Source organism: Trachurus japonicus, chromosome 12 (genome assembly GCF_045865225.1).
Source record: "Trachurus japonicus isolate A0001 chromosome 12, Traja_1.0".
Classification (NCBI taxonomy): domain Eukaryota; kingdom Metazoa; phylum Chordata; class Actinopteri; order Carangiformes; family Carangidae; genus Trachurus; species Trachurus japonicus.
In genome coordinates this window covers 18859479-18875148 of record NC_140918.1, presented here as the reverse complement: position 1 = coordinate 18875148, position 15670 = coordinate 18859479, and the positions used below count along the sequence as shown (strand labels likewise).

At 42.3% G+C, this 15670-nt stretch overlaps 1 protein-coding gene across 3 annotated transcripts in view; it reads left to right on the top strand.

Annotated features, from left to right (window-relative positions):
• Positions 1-13742, top strand: part of strbp (spermatid perinuclear RNA binding protein) — an 80844-nt gene extending 67102 nt beyond the window's left edge. For 2 of the 3 annotated variants that reach the window (XM_085793751.1, XM_085793752.1), the window contains 10 exons: positions 329-426; positions 1923-2028; positions 2872-2955; positions 3556-3764; positions 5014-5166; positions 5456-5590; positions 6160-6300; positions 6797-6926; positions 7656-7709; positions 13326-13742. In XM_085793751.1, the coding sequence (XP_085649877.1) occupies positions 329-426; positions 1923-2028; positions 2872-2955; positions 3556-3764; positions 5014-5166; positions 5456-5590; positions 6160-6300; positions 6797-6926; positions 7656-7709; positions 13326-13420 (1205 nt within the window). In that variant the 3' untranslated portion in view covers positions 13421-13742. Of the gene's footprint in view, positions 1-328; positions 427-1922; positions 2029-2871; positions 2956-3555; positions 3765-5013; positions 5167-5455; positions 5591-6159; positions 6301-6796; positions 6927-7655; positions 7710-10882; positions 11456-13325 lie in introns of those variants that run through there. The other variant, XM_085793753.1, reaches the window with a different exon arrangement.
• The last annotated feature ends 1928 nt before the right edge of the window (positions 13743-15670 follow it).

Below are 15670 nucleotides of genomic sequence, written 5' to 3'. Positions count from 1 at the left end.
AGAAACAGCTCGGGTTTTATTCACAGGAAGGAAATGTGTGTCTCGGTGGCAGGGGAACATTTATTCACCTGCCATATTCAAATTTAAGACAAATGTGGCACAATTAAAAGTAAAAGGTTTGAGTGGCTGGTTTGAAAAGCACACTGCTAGTTTGATCCGTTGGATATACCCATTGCTGCTGCTGCCGATTTTAATAGTCAAGATTCCCACTGTCACTTATGTCATGTGACAGTGAAGCCTAATTAGATGTTGCCGAGCAGCAGAGAGTCACACCAACTGACTGTGTGTGTTTATGTGTGTGTGTGGCGTCTTCTGTCACCTCCCCCAGGTGGTCCAGGTTTACACGACCCATGTGAGAAAGAGCCAACAAACACACTAGCCAACATGACCGACCAGCAGGCTGAGGACATTACCTACAGTGCACAGGTATACACACACACACACACACACACACACACACACACACACAGCAGTTTGAAGACAGTGTTGTTATCACCCAGCTGTTCTTGCCCTGAGCTGTCAGTGTGCAGGAATCAGTAAGCAACACACCAGTCACCAGACAGAAAGACCCTATCATCCCCCAAACCGCACAATCTGCACACACAAACACACACGAACTTGTGCGAGCGTGTGCGTCTTCCAGAAGAAGCCGTGTGGTGCCGCATTTTAATGATTGGTGTGGGAAACTATTGCCACTGCGAGCCATAAATCCATCTCTGACACCCCCGAGGACAGTATTTGTGTGCACGCACTCGCGCTGTCACGTCCTCCTTCACACACACACTCGACTGAGCAGGGCAGCCTCTGAGCCGCATGGCTTAGTGAATCCTGCCGTCCATTTCCTTTGAAGGCAGCCCGGACGAGGCTGGAATGTCAATGGGGATAATTGTAGCAGATACAAGCGCAGATAGGAGAGAGGGAGCTGTTGTGTCAATGAGCTACACCGAGCCTCATGAATATCTGAGACACTCCACCTCCCTAATGGATTTATATTAGCAAAGCCCCTGTGAGCCATTCTGGTTATCTTTCTGATTGTTTGTATAGATTCAGAATGTGTACAGGAGCTGGAGAATGATAAATTAATGCCGGGACATACTGGTCAGTATATTTGCTGATGTTATTGATATTTACATTAGAAAGCAGGGTCCCTTTGGATTTCTTTGGGAACAGTTTTTTAACTCGGTTTTCAGCTGTGTAGACTTTCATTAATGCACAAGATGTGATGTTCATTTACCAATTCATTTCTAGTTTCCCCATGTGCTTCTTTGTTAGAACAAGGCCTCCCAACTTTTTTGAAGTTGAATATTCTATCTTAACGATGCCTTTCTCAGCTTCTTTTCAACCGCAATTTACAAGGTCGTATTATTTCCTGCACGAGCACAGCAGTCTCAATTTGATTTTAACAAAACCTCCACAACACAATGTACAAACAAAGATGCACATCCCTGCAAAACTGATTTTATAAAACAGAACAAGGCTGCAGTACAGAATATGTGACTGCATATCTCAAATATACATAATATGTGTGTTTTCTGCAGAAAATTCACATAACATAATTACAGTATGGATGGAATTTTATATTGAGTTAAATGTTTCAGAATAGATCGTGTATATCTAAAGGTCACTCCACAGATTTTAGATGTCAAGTTATAAAATAATGATATAATGTATTCTGTGTCTTTGGAGGTTTCCAAAGTTTGAGAAAAGTTGAGACTTTTTAAAAGAAAGTTTATGTTGCCAACTGGGAATGTGGAATTTAAAAGATTTGAAAAGCAGGAAAGGCCTGATGAAAAACAATTAGCATTGTGGGAAATGTAGGATCCTCTGACCCATAACTAAAGAGCAGCATATCTCAGCTGCTGCTGCATCAATTTTAACTCCTCCTTTTATAATTTGGTGTCATGTTACTGTTTTTCCACCAGCATGCCCTCAGACTCATGGCATTCGGGCAGATCTACAAGGTGTTGGAGATGGAGCCTCTCCCTTCAAATAAACCCTCACAGAAATACCCTTGGTCTGATAAAGAAGGTGTGTACCTGTTCACCTGCCTGCCTGCTCAGCCCTCTCCCCTTCATCTTTAGCTGCGCGCATCTCCTGTGACTCATCTGCCACTTATCTATTTTTCATTCTGTGTTTGTCTGTGTCTGTGTATCTGCCTCTTCAGGCCATCAGGTTGTGTGAATCTATCCTTCTTTCTCTCCCTGCTCCTCTGTCTGCTCCTTTCTCACTTTGACACTGGAACATCCATCGGTTCATTTACAGTGTCGGTGTCAGGCGAGGGCTTGTGAAATCTTTTGACACATAATATACCTTTCTGGACCTGTGAAGTTGCTTTTCTACATGACCACTGGCAGCACTGTCTGAGACTGACAAATTAAGATAAAAAAAAACCCTTTAAAGATGAGAAAGTTGTTTAATATTTGACATGGTAGCCTTGGAGAAATGTCATTAGCTTGTACGGACTTTATGGAAGAATGTCTACACTTCTGAAAAAGTCTCCCAACCCTTGTAACATTTTGAATTGGAACTAAAGTTCTTTCTAAAGTGGCTTTCATAGAAAAAAAACCTCATGGTGCTGACGTGGAAAATTGCCAGAGCATTTAAAGGTTCAGATGCATATCAGAAAAGAGCTTATACTGTATGTCTTCCTCATTGTTTGAGTGTTTGCTGCTTTGCCTCTCCGCTCTGTTTATCTTATCTGTGAATTTATCCATCTTTATGCTCGCGCTCATCTATTGTTTGCTTCCTGCGAATTTGCCTCCTTGTCTTCCCGTCACACACGAGCGCCTTTCTGTGTTCGTATAAACATTTCTCGTAGTCTGTGATTGATAAGTAACTCTGCAGCTCCTCCTCTTTGCCTCTCGCTCTAAGGTTTAGGTCTGAAGAGGCCATACGAGGATGGAGCGATGGATGACAAGGACCTCATTAAGAAGATGAAGAGGAATCTGCGGAAAGGTACGAGAAGGAAGGACAGATTTGAGCAATGACGGATTGTGATTATCCAACCTTTTTTTTCTGTGCTTTTTCAGTCACTGACCATTATAACCAATCTGTTTCAAAGCTGGAAAGAGACTAGGGATAAGAATACATACTATCCTATAAGCTGCCTCTCTTCCCATTGTCTATATTTTTTGTATCTCTCTCCCTGTCTGCTTCTCTACCTTCCACCCTTACTTCAATCCCTTGGAGGCAGATCAATAGTATTGATTGCTGGCGTTTTAGTAGGCCACCCAACCATCCCCAGCTCTTTCTTCGTACAAGGAGAAGATGAACCACAACTAATGGAGGCAGAAAGGCATTTTTAGATATTGACAAACGGGAGGACTATGATTGAAAGAGAAAGAAAATAGAGGAGCGCCTTTATTCATCATGAAAACAACAAGCCAGAGATTTGAAAAGTGTTACAAAATATGATTTATTACATACAACATCTCTCCAATGGACAAATCTGTCCAACTCCAGCTGGGTAATTGATACACACCCCTACAAAGCTGCATGACGTCCACTCTAATCTGAACTGTAACCACACTTTCTCCCTTCTTGTTCTTGTGTTAGTCTTGGACAGTAAAGCCATAGACTCCAACCAGCCAATGAATGCTTTGATGCGACTGAACCAGATCCGACCAGGGCTGCAGTATCGTCTGCTGTCCCAGTCGGGCCCGGTTCACGCCCCAGTCTTCACCATGTCCGTGGATCTGGATGGGACCGTTTACGAAGCATCCGGATCCTCCAAGAAGACGGCCAAGCTGCACGTCGCCGTCAAGGTAGGAAAGAAGGAAAAGCAGCAAAGTGGACGATGTGCAATGCATGTGCAACGGACACGAGAATTATGTGTGATTTGATTCCTCTTCTGCCCGTCTTGACTTACGTGCAGAACAGAAATCAAAAAAGAGCCTCTAATAAAAAAGATATTATTATTTCTTGCCTACCTGAATAACTCTCTAAGCTCCTCCAGCTGCAGCCAGACCTGTGTGTCTCTATAGATATGTTTTTGTCTGCATATGTCTGTTGGTGTGTGTGTTTGTGCGTGAATGTGTGTGTGTGTGTGTGTGTGTGTGTGTGTGTGTGTGTGTGTGTGTGTGTGTGTGTGTGTGTGTGTGTGTGTGTGTGTGTGTGTGTGTGTGTGTGTGTGTGTGTGTGTGTGTGTGTGTGTGTGTGTTTGTGTGTGTGAGAGAGGAAGGATCGAGGTGGGCAAATCCTTGTAATCCCAAAGTGGTTGTGAACAAAGAGGCTCTCCAGAGCACAGAGCTGGGATAATCCGCTATCCGCTCCATTCCCATAAAAGGCTCTTTCTCCCCATCTCTCCCCCTTTTCCATTCTCCTTCTCTCTCACTTTCTCTTCCTCATATACTCACCTTTTGATCTCACGTTCTTTCCCTCGCTCCCTCTCCATCTACTGTACTCTCTCTCTCTCTGTCTCTCTCTCTCTCTCTATCTCACATACACATGCTTTCTCGTTGTAGTGTCTGGTTCAGCAGCTGTAACACAATCGCCTATTTGGGTCAAAAATGTGTCATTCTTCTCTTCCTCTCCTGCCTTCATAAAGAATCACTCTGCTGCTCTGAGTGCTGTCCAGGACCTGTGTGACTCTGTACAGCCGGCGTTTTGTAATTGCTTTATTATAACACATCGTCTGAGTCAAATTAAACCCTGTCATGTCATGTAAGTTCGGCGTCCTCCGGTAGTGATGCTCTTAGGAGAGATTTTTTGTTAAATTAGTATCATCAACACAGCGGTATGACATGTTTGACATTTTAATTTCCATTTAAAGAGCTAGTCTAACTTGGTACACTGTGGAAAGGGCAACTCTGGATGCTCTGCCGTCGTAGTTGTCGTGCCATTATCTGCTCATCAAATACATGGAAAGTGCAGAAAAACTGCTGCACTATTGACATTTTAGGTCGAAATAGTTATCTTTTAATTTGGACTTGAACTTGTTGTCTTCTGTTTCTTTCCTGCTGTGTTGCATCTTCATGGCTCCTTTTTGACTTTGTCATCATCATCCCTCTCTAGGTTCTCCAGGCGATGGGCTACCCGACGGGTTTCGACTCAGACCTGGACCCCATGAGTTCAGACGAGAAGTCAGACGGCGAGGGGAAGAGTGAGACGTCCTCACACACTAGCAATAACCCAACACACTCCTCGGACAGTTCCAACACACTGGAGGTGGGTTTTTATTTTTTTTAAACATGCTGATAACATGATGCCATTTTCAATGCTTTTTTTCTGAGTGGAAGTCTAAAAAAACCTTTTGAAGTGATTGAAATGTAACAGCCGCTTTGCTTTGAGGAGATAAAAGGTATCCAAGCCGGTTCTTCTCCCTGTTCACAGTCATGCTTTTGGTCACGCACCTCATGTTCCATCCCTCTGGTTTACTCTCCACCTTGTGCTTTTATAGTAAAGATATGAGGATGTTTTTAAATTACATCACTTCAATAACCTTCTCACCCTGCAGGTGCGAACTCAGGGTCCCATACTGACAGCGAGTGGGAAGAATCCCGTCATGGAGCTGAACGAGAAGAGACGAGGCCTCAAATACGAGCTTATCTCTGAGAGTGGAGGCAGCCATGACAAACGTTTTCTTATGGAGGTGAGAGCCGCGTATACACACAGACTCACGCTGGGGTGAGATTATAAAATACGTACACATGCACGGGAGTGTCGAGCCATGACATAATATAACCACAAAGATGTAATAAAAATGTTCATATTTCACCAGCACACATCTATGTGCAGCATGGCCAGGGGGAGACACACACACACAGAAAAACAGTCTGATCACCGGTAGAGTCAATCAGTCAACCTGGTTCCTGGAGCAAGCCTTCTCTCTGTGGGGTGTGTTGTTTTCCGACACGGCTGGCTGCTCCATCGCTCTGCTGATTGATTAGCAGGCCTTCGTGACAGCAGGGCATCGCTAAACAAGCTGTCCTATTCAGCCAGACTCTCTGAGTTACTGATGACTGGTTAACACATGGGTTTTGGGGCAACGGTATTGTGAGTGTTTGTTTTCACACAGCTGAGACAAAAAAGAGCGAAACTACTTTTAGAAAGGACAAGAACAATCATTTAAAAAGAGGAACCTGGGAAACATAAGCATGGCTCCAAACTGTTCTGATGTGTGTGTATATATATATATATGTGTGTGTGTGTGTGTTTCAGGTGGAGGTTGACGGGCAGAAGTTTCGTGGGGCAGGCCCCAACAAAAAGGTAGCAAAGGCCAGCGCTGCTCTGGCAGCTCTGGAAAAACTCTTCTCTGGTCCCAACGCAGCTGCAAACAAGAAAAAGAAGATATTGCCTCAGGTAAGAAAACCCACACACACTCTCATGCACACACATACTGTACAGTACGGCACACACACACACACACTATCAAACCACTCTCTTTATGTCTTTCCTAAGAGCCAAAAGGTTTGTGCAGTTGCAGTGACTGCATTTAAAGCTATTTTCTGATCAGTATCACCTCTGTGGAGCTCTGGGACTATTTGTCCAATTTGTTCACCCAACAGTAATCAATAACACTTGAGTTTAACAAGTGTCTAATCAGATCAATACTTGACAGTTATCAGATCGCCACTCTCCCTTTATTTCGTCACTGAACCTGTGCACTAACAGATCTGTGGACAACAAAGCCCATAATGAATAGAACATTGTCTTTGAGAAGTGTGTTTGTGCTTTTGTACCTTATTTTTGTGCGCTGTATCTCTCTGTGCAAATACTAAATACTGTTTTACTTTTTCATTATGGATATTTTATGCACACTCATGCTCACACATATGGTCTGTCTGTCTGTGTTCAGACTAAAGGAGCACTGGCGGCGGCGGCGGCGGCCTCGGCAGTAGCAGCTCAGGTAGCCAGAGGAAGAGGAAGAGCAGCGCTCGCAAGAGGAGCCTTCGTCAGTGCAGCTGCACCTGGATACGTCACACCAGGTAATGAGAGGACAGCTGTTATGTCAATGCTTAAGAAGTGTATTATTAATTTTCCTATCTGCATGGGTAAGAGCTATTTTTACTATCTTATGTAACAATAAATATATAAATATAAAATATAAATGCACTAGATATGAGCAATAAAGTTGACAACTTCTTAAACTTGATATATGATGGCATAATACATAACCTATGTCCAAGAGGAAGAGACTTCCTTTTTCATATTTTACATAGTGGTTTGTGCAGAGTTGGCATTTTCTTTTACTGTTGTCTTTACAGTACTGACATTTTCTCCTGCTTTAGGCGGCTCCTTTGCTCAGTAAGCATCAGTTCTCCCCTGCAGTTGTAAGGGAAATATCACAGGCTTTCAGAAGCAGCCTACAGTAGCCTACAGTACAGAGGACAGTAGCTAATGTCTGCATGAGAGCTCGGCGATAACCAATGTTGTCAGAGAATCAAGCGGCAAAACTGCCCGGTGATTATTCTGGGATTTATTTCCAGCTTGTGCTGAACGTCCGCTAATGTACGACCCCTATAGCTCCAATCAGACCGCCGCTGATTTTGTTAGGAAGGAGTGTAGCTTCCACTCGGGTCTATTACCCTGAGCCCACAGCTGTCTGCTAGAATTTAGGCCAAAACACTCATCTAAACTTACTGTTGAAAAAAAAGTGCAGCCTGGAATTAAACAAGTGTACAACTGAACCAGACCCTGTAACCTCGTCCCCACAGGCTTTGGGACACCGTATGGCTACAGTCCTGCTGCAGCAGCTGCTCCTGCATACGGTACGTGCTTCTAGTTAGACTTCCTGTCTACTCGTCCTCATCTCACCCTCCTTCTTACCATCTATATACTTCTCTTTCCCCTCCTCTAGCTTCTCTCCTTCGCTCCTACTGAAACTGCTAACCATCAGTAGTTTTTATGTTCCACCTCCAACCGTCTTCTCCACGCGTTCTTGGCTCCAATTTCTTCCACCCTTTTCTTTAAAAATCACTTTCTTAAAATCTCATCCCACTAATCCACGTTTTAAGGTTTGGCGCTGAATTTCAGTCATAATTAAACAAAGCTTAAATTGTCTTTAAGCAAATCTGTCTGTGCTTTGGCTAATTGTGCACTCACCAGTTGTTTCTTAATCTGCTAACTCCCTCATCCGTCAGGGTTGGACCATTATGCTCTGTAGAGAGCTGCCTATATAAAAATTCAGAGAAATTGATCATTATTATTATGCTACACACACACACACACACACACACACACACACACACACACACACACCTACTGTACACATCCTACAACCCCTTCCACCACACACTGTCTTGAATTGAAATAGAAAAGTGTCGAGACAGGAACTCTTACTCATTATACAATCTTTCCTAGACTTATAATAACCCGGGTACACAGTCTTTGCTGCCATCACTCTCATTTCTGTTCACATTAGCAGAAGACATAGTGTGAGTTCCTCACTTTGCCCCCTCCCCCTCCCTCCACCCCCAAACTGTTATTTAAGACAGAGCAGCGGGGAAGCTTCAGCACTGCAGCACTGCTCCTGTCATGTTATTGCTGCTTAGGGGTTTCCATGTCCTTATTGCTGAAAGTGCTCACTGCACTCACTCACTGTCCCTCTCACTCACACACACAAACACACACAGGAATTAAAGGGGAACTATGCAAGTCTGGTCACTTTTCCTCTGCTTTGCTAACCCTTCTCCTGGCCATGTGCATTTGTTTTTAACGAAGCCGGCAAGAAAGCAATCCACGGAGTGATGGATAACGTTATTTGATGTTACGACGTGTATATTTGTGTAGTCTTATCTGTCATAAACCAGAGATTGTGTTTGTGTCGCGGTGCCGCTGAGACAATATCTGGGACACCGGTTTGGCGGCACTGATCTTGCAAAGTTGGTTTTCAGCCAAGAGACGCTAGGTGGAAGGCAGAGAGCCTCCATTCATCCTCATAACAAGTTACAAATGTAGCACAGTTAAATTAGAAATCTTGCATAGTTTCTCTTTAAAGACACATATAGTCTAAAATCTATACCGGTGCTTGACCTCTACACAGGTATCGGTACAAAAATCGCTGCATACATCCCTCTGTCAAACACAGTTATGTTGACCTCAACAGACTCAGCCTTGTGTAGTGTGTGTACACATGTAGCATTGGGAGGCCCCTCTGTCCATCCTACAGCTTGGAGTTTGAATGGGTCTTATGTGCTGGGAGAAACTGGGCTGAGGCTCCGGCCTGACGTTTAGTGCCCCCCGGAGAACCCAGCAGCTCCGTACATGAAGCGCACCTCAGTCCCCGTGTTTGTGAGAGCTGGAGCGCTGCGTTAGTGTGGGGTGTTTCATTTCAGCCCTTGGCATTCACACACTCTTCCCCCGTGTTATTGTGACTGCCACCCTCACTGCAACACTCTGAATTCAATAAGGAGGCGCTGCTTACATCTAACTAGCACATTTCACTGTCATTCCTCTTACTCAGATTTTTTGGTGATTTTGTCAGTGGCCTTGACATTCAGGAAAAAAAAAGAAAAGGAAATCCATTCAGTAGTTTGCTTCAGGACTCGCCAATGAAAAGACTTTGATAAATAGGTGATTGAATTTCCTGTATCTGGAGGTGGATGAAGCATAAATCATTGTTCACTGCCCATCTCTGCCCCATTACTCATCAACACGTCATATATGCTGGTGGGTGATCTTTATAAAGAAAGGATAGAGACCAAGGCTTGGATTATATTCACATATTGATTTTATTCTGTAAGAAAGTATAGTGGTTCCTCTGGTGGGGCTCTCAACATGTACTGTAACTCAAACATTTGAACATCACATGTAGCGAGTGCTCTTTAGGAGGAAATCTAATTTTTCATCTTGCATGCTGCTGACTTTAAATATAGAGCTGCAGATGGAGAGCAGGATAAATAAGAGTTTTTGGTTGTCACTGATGTTTAATAGTCAGAATGATCAAAAAGTCTGTATCTGAAGTGGTTCTACTGTAGATCTTAGATTCAGCCACATCGGATCTGATCAGAAAGGGAAAAGGTGCACATAAAAACTTTAGGAACTGCTCCTTTATATTTGGGACTGGACACTTTCATCTTGTTTCCTGCTTTTTTTTTCTTATGCTGCTTTGGGACTTCTTGTCGGCAAGCACTAATAATGCATTTGAGAAAAGCTGCTGTGCTCACCAGAACAAAACACCAGAGAACATAGAAGACCATAATCACAGAACATAGAAGAGTTTATCATAGAGGCTCGTCCAGAGCGCCTGATTTACTACAGAGCACAGCAGCAGAAACAGCAACTTCTGCTCCATCCTCTCTCTAAAAGGATTATTCCTCTTTGTTACAACTTGGACACTCATTTTCAGTGTGTACATCCTCGTCAGCAGAAGTAGCAGCGTTGCATTAATTAAATGCTGAGATTTGAAGATGTGGCAACTTTGCTCAAAAGAACAAAACGACAGATCAACCAAACTGAGAGCAAAACCAGTTTGACTCGTAGCTGTAGTGTAGTTTTCACTTTCTTCTGGTTTGTTGTTTACATCTTATCTGATTGGCAGTCTGCTTGTGATTTCAGCGTCGTCAGATGTGAAATCTCAGCAACTGATTAAATGAGTTCAGTGTTTTTATTACTAATTGCAAAGACACTAAAATGACTAAAATAAAATCCAAGTTGTAATAAACTGAATTTAACCTGTTTGTTTGCTTTTTGTTAACTCTGAATCTTTCTACCTCTAACCCCTGATGAAGGCTGTGACCATGACTACAAGCACTCTTCCCTGTTCTGTTCTCACACACTCACACTCACGCCCCTCCTCTGGGACCCCTGTTTGTTTTGACACAGGGGCTGTTTGTTGGCGAACATGTAGCGTAGTGTGTAGTGTAGTGAGCGTTACAAACGCTTGGTTATTTGTTGCCCTGGACTCACGCAGAGCTGTGCTCTTCTCATGTCTCCCCTCTAGGTTTGCCCAAGAGAATGCTTCTGTTGCCTGTCATGAAAGTGCCCGCCTACCCCGTCCCCCACTACCACTTCTTTTAGCACAGGAGACATTCATACCAAACGCACCTTTTTCTAGAAGGGAAACTCAGTGTTTTTGTTCTGTTGGGTTCTTTTTTCTACAATATCATGGGGAGAGGATTAAGGACTTGAGCTGAAGATTTGTAAAAGCGCATTTTTGCTTTTTGTTTTTTTTTGTTTTTTTTCTTTTATTTAGTTTTCATACTGTTTCCAAAAACCTTTATGAATATGAAAAAAAAAATTACTGCAGGTTGAAGTTCTTAAGAGATAAACAGAAACTTGAAGGATTTGTACTGTGAATTGTTACCTCATTCTTTGAGTCTAAATTATATTATATATCAGTCTTTTGTTACTGTGCTTGTTCTTTCTCGAAGGAGGATAGCCTTTGCAATATGATACACACAACACACACATTCTTTGTAAAAAAAAAATAATAATGTGAGCTGTGTGAAGGATGTATAGGATTAAATAAATAATGTTGAAAAATGAATAAAGTTTATCTCCTATAAAAGCTGAACACTGCCTGGTGTATAAATATATATCTGATGTGAAGGCTTTTCAGGTGTAGCACCTTTCTGTTCGGCTCGTTTTGTTTTGGATTCGGCCTCTGTAGTGGCTGTAAGAGATTTACCCAACTCTTTAAACAGGTGCACAATCCTGTGACCTAAACTAACATTTGAACACGAAGCTTTAATATTCCACCCTCATACATTCCCACTGATTGAATTTCAAGCTTTCCACGTTCCTCGGCGCCTCTCGTTACATCCCTTTGACCCTCAGCTTATAGATATTCGCAGGGAAAGATGAGAAGACAAAGGATGAATTTAGAAAGCTCTTCTTAGATCCCGCATCTTGCATTCAGCTGCACGATTTCATTACTGTGTGTGGATTAATATTTGGCAGATTTGCCACAGCTATACCCGACACTACATATGGACTGCATGTTGTTACATTAAACAACTGCAGCTTTTTTCTATGCAGCTATATTGGAGCACAGTCTAATATTTATGCAAAATTGAATTGCTATAAATTGGCCTCAAAATAATAAAGACAAAACACTCTACAGTACATCTACACAGACCTCATCTAAAACACAGTATTTTCTTTTTTATTTGACTTGTGCACATAAACATCACTTTATCAGCAATAAGGGACCTGCATGAATATGTGTTATATGTGTATGTTATTGTTTCAGTATTTCCATATCATTGCTGGATTTGTTTTGCATGATTTTTCCCTGTCAGGACTGAACCATCAAAACCATCCCTCTAAGACTCTCACATTTTCATATAAAAGTTTTTAAAAAATCCATGTTTAAAAAAAAAATTGATTAAGTTGATTAAATTAATGAAAATATTGATAAATCAAGAATAAAATAATGAGCCTGGCTGAATGAGGCACCGTAGAAGAGATACTTCAGTTTATTCTGAGGACTAAAGGTGCCAGTCAACACAGAGTTAAGATGGCCCTTCACCACGTCTTGGTCATCCAACCAGCGAGAGATAACCCCTGATGACGTCTCCATGGTTACAGCTATGAGGCGCAGCCATTGTATGAGAGGATCCAGTATCTTGTCCAATGGTTGGTTGAGCTCCATTGCGTTGTTCTAAACCTTCATAACTGATATTTGTCTCACACATCGAGAGCCTCGCTTCAATCCTCAGTGATTGAAGATTATTTCCAGCTTCCAGTTTTTTTTTTCTTTCACACTTTGGTTTGAGGTTGAATTATTCTTAGTGCACTGAGAGCCAAAAGCCCCACAGAGAGTATTTACATCCAAAACTGCTTTAGCTGTGTCTGATTTGTGGTTAACATCCCAACCCTGACTCTACATAAATAGCAAAATAAACTATTTGGTGAATAAATATTTATGATTGCCTCTCTCCTCTCCTAAGAGTTTGATATTGTGGCCACAGCAAGCAGCCATTTAGCCTTACTTAGCATAAAGACTGAAAGCAGGAGGCAACAGTACAGGGGGCTACAGTGTTGCCTTCAAGTCTTTATACTAAGCTAAGCTAAGTCTGTAGCTTCATATTTACCATAACCATATAACAGCAGCATCAAACCCATCTTCCAATCTAGGTCTAAGCAAAAGTAAACAAGTGAAGTTCCCCAAAAATCCAAACATTCCTTTAATGTGATCTAAGGCTCACTCTCACAGACAATATTATGTAACTGTATTGTTAAAGTAATAAACCTTTCAACTAGAATATTTCCAAGAACCACTCTTGGACTTGAAGTACCTTGCCCTAAAATAACAATATTGAATGTTTTTCATATTTTTGTCTAGAATGAGAAGAAAACTTCATGTATATCTAGATTTATAGATGTTGTTCATCTAGTAATGACCCCCGCTCTCTGTTTCTCTGTTCTTCATCTCCATGCAGGCGGACTTTTCATTGACAATCCCTTCTACCAGCCACGGACCATCGCTCCTTTTATCATTCACCTGGGCCCCCAGGATCTCTTCTCTGACTTCTAGGTGGCAGCAGGTTGTTGGATACTGTCTTCACACCTCTGACCTGGCTGCTCACACGCCCACCTGTTTTCTCTGTCCCGTCTGAATGGGCTTTGCCTTTCTATCCCAGCCGACGGACTCGCGTATCCAACACTGTTTGCAGTTTTGATCAGTCCGCTGGAAATAGTAAAACAACTTTCTGGCCCGGCAACAGCGTCAGAACCGTCTGACCTACTGACCGAGAGGCTCAAAGCTCCTCTCTCTGCTCTCTCTATCTCTTCTCTCTGCATCCAGATTATCCAATCAGAGGAGGGCGACTTTACAATAAGCAATACTCGGATTTTTCGAGAAACGTTCAGCTGCGACTGTGTGAGGCTCGGCTGAACTTTGGTCTTTCATATAGCAATACATCTGAACTCCTCTGTTCGAGCTTATATTTACTTGAGAAGATGTGAATGTTTGATGGAGTTTTACCCAACACGGCATTGCAATAGTTCATTTTGATTGTATATTCATTGTATGTGTGTGTACGTGTGGCTATAACGTGACTATATACACATATGTATGGTGTATGTTTCTATAATGATGTGTTGACAATAATATTACTATATGAAGATGTATTTATGTAAATAATCTATAAAATATAACTATTGTTGGTATAAATTATTTTAGAATTATAAAGTGAAATGTAACTAATATCACAGTATAGCTTTCTTCCAATTTTATATACACTGAGCAATTGAAGCTAGTTCTAGGAGATGCAATATTATCTTTGGTATTCCTATTAACCTGTGCTGTTAGAATAATAATGCTTCCTTCTTTCCTTTCCTCCCTTCTTTCCTTCTTTCCTCTCCTTTCCACCTCTATCTTTGATGTCTCTCTGAGCCTTTCTGAGCACGCTCTCTGCTGCCTGAGGTTTGTTTACGTGGCCTGGACAAAGAGGTGCTCACTACTGAACACAGTCATAACTTAATCACACACACACATGCACACACACGCAAATATATACACACTTAGCCTGTCAGAAAGCACATTTTCTATAGTCTCACTACTGGCAGGGAATACTCTTGTTACAAATATTGTATGCGTATAACATGTGTATACTCTGATGTACGCGCTCCTCCCTCGAACCATTAACACACCTTAAAAAACTCGTCCAATCAACACGCAGCTCTGTCCCGCTCGCCTTAGGGACCCAAAGCACAGCTCACCGGCACCACTCACTGCTCCTCTTTTCTCCGAACACACGCATTCACACACACCCTTCCCCCCACCCTCCTATTGCTGCTCCATACTGTATGGGAGTGATGTTGCTGGTGGCAGAAACACTGTATTACACAATGGGGAAAGACACAGCACAAAGTAATGGCTCACTAATTACTGTAAAGACTGGATTAGATTTATTATATGCTCCTGCCTGTACATCACCTTCATCATCTCCCCAGTCTGAGCTTTTCTGTGTTTATGTGGCTGGATTTTAGGGTTCAGTCATTGGTTACGTTATATCTTAGTTGCTGTGAGCTGAATGAAGGTTTTGAAGCTTGGATTGTTGTTGTTTTTTGCCTCCTATAGTCAATGATGCCAGAAGATTTGAGAAGAATTTTGGTGGATCTTAGACAGACATACAGTAGATAGACGTAGCTGCCTGTGATGGATTGAGGCTGAAATATCTGCCTGAATAAGGAATGCATCAAAACTTCTTAAAGAAAGAAATATTTTACTATAATGTTAACTACTTATAACCAAATCAGCAACAATCAAAGTTTGGTGAAAACCATCTCCAGTTATTATCTCCAGTAATGTATTTTGACAGGTTGATCAGTGTCGCCAAATCCTGACTGGTGCACTCACCCAACAAACCCATTCTAACCCTATGTGGGCCCTGCACAGGGTTGCCTATACGGCTGCCTATACATGCATGGCTTTATGTGGGCACACATAACCCAGTTGGTCAGAGAATACCCTCATGACCCACATTTCATGGCAGTGATGGGGCCACAGTGGGGGCTGCCCACTGTGGCCCCACATAGGCCCCAAAAAGACATGTTTGTTGTGCACCTGTTTCCAAATAAACCTTGCTTACCTGACACAGGTGAGGGAAAACTTTGCTTTGGGAGAAGACTGAATCAATTAGACAAGATTGAGATTGTGGCAGTGTTGTGAGTTTAACGCCACATACTGGATTTACACAGGTAGTAATTAGAGGAGAACAGGAACTCTGGGGTTATTGGAGCTGAACAGGTGTCTCAACACTGCACTGTTCTTTTAGTTGAA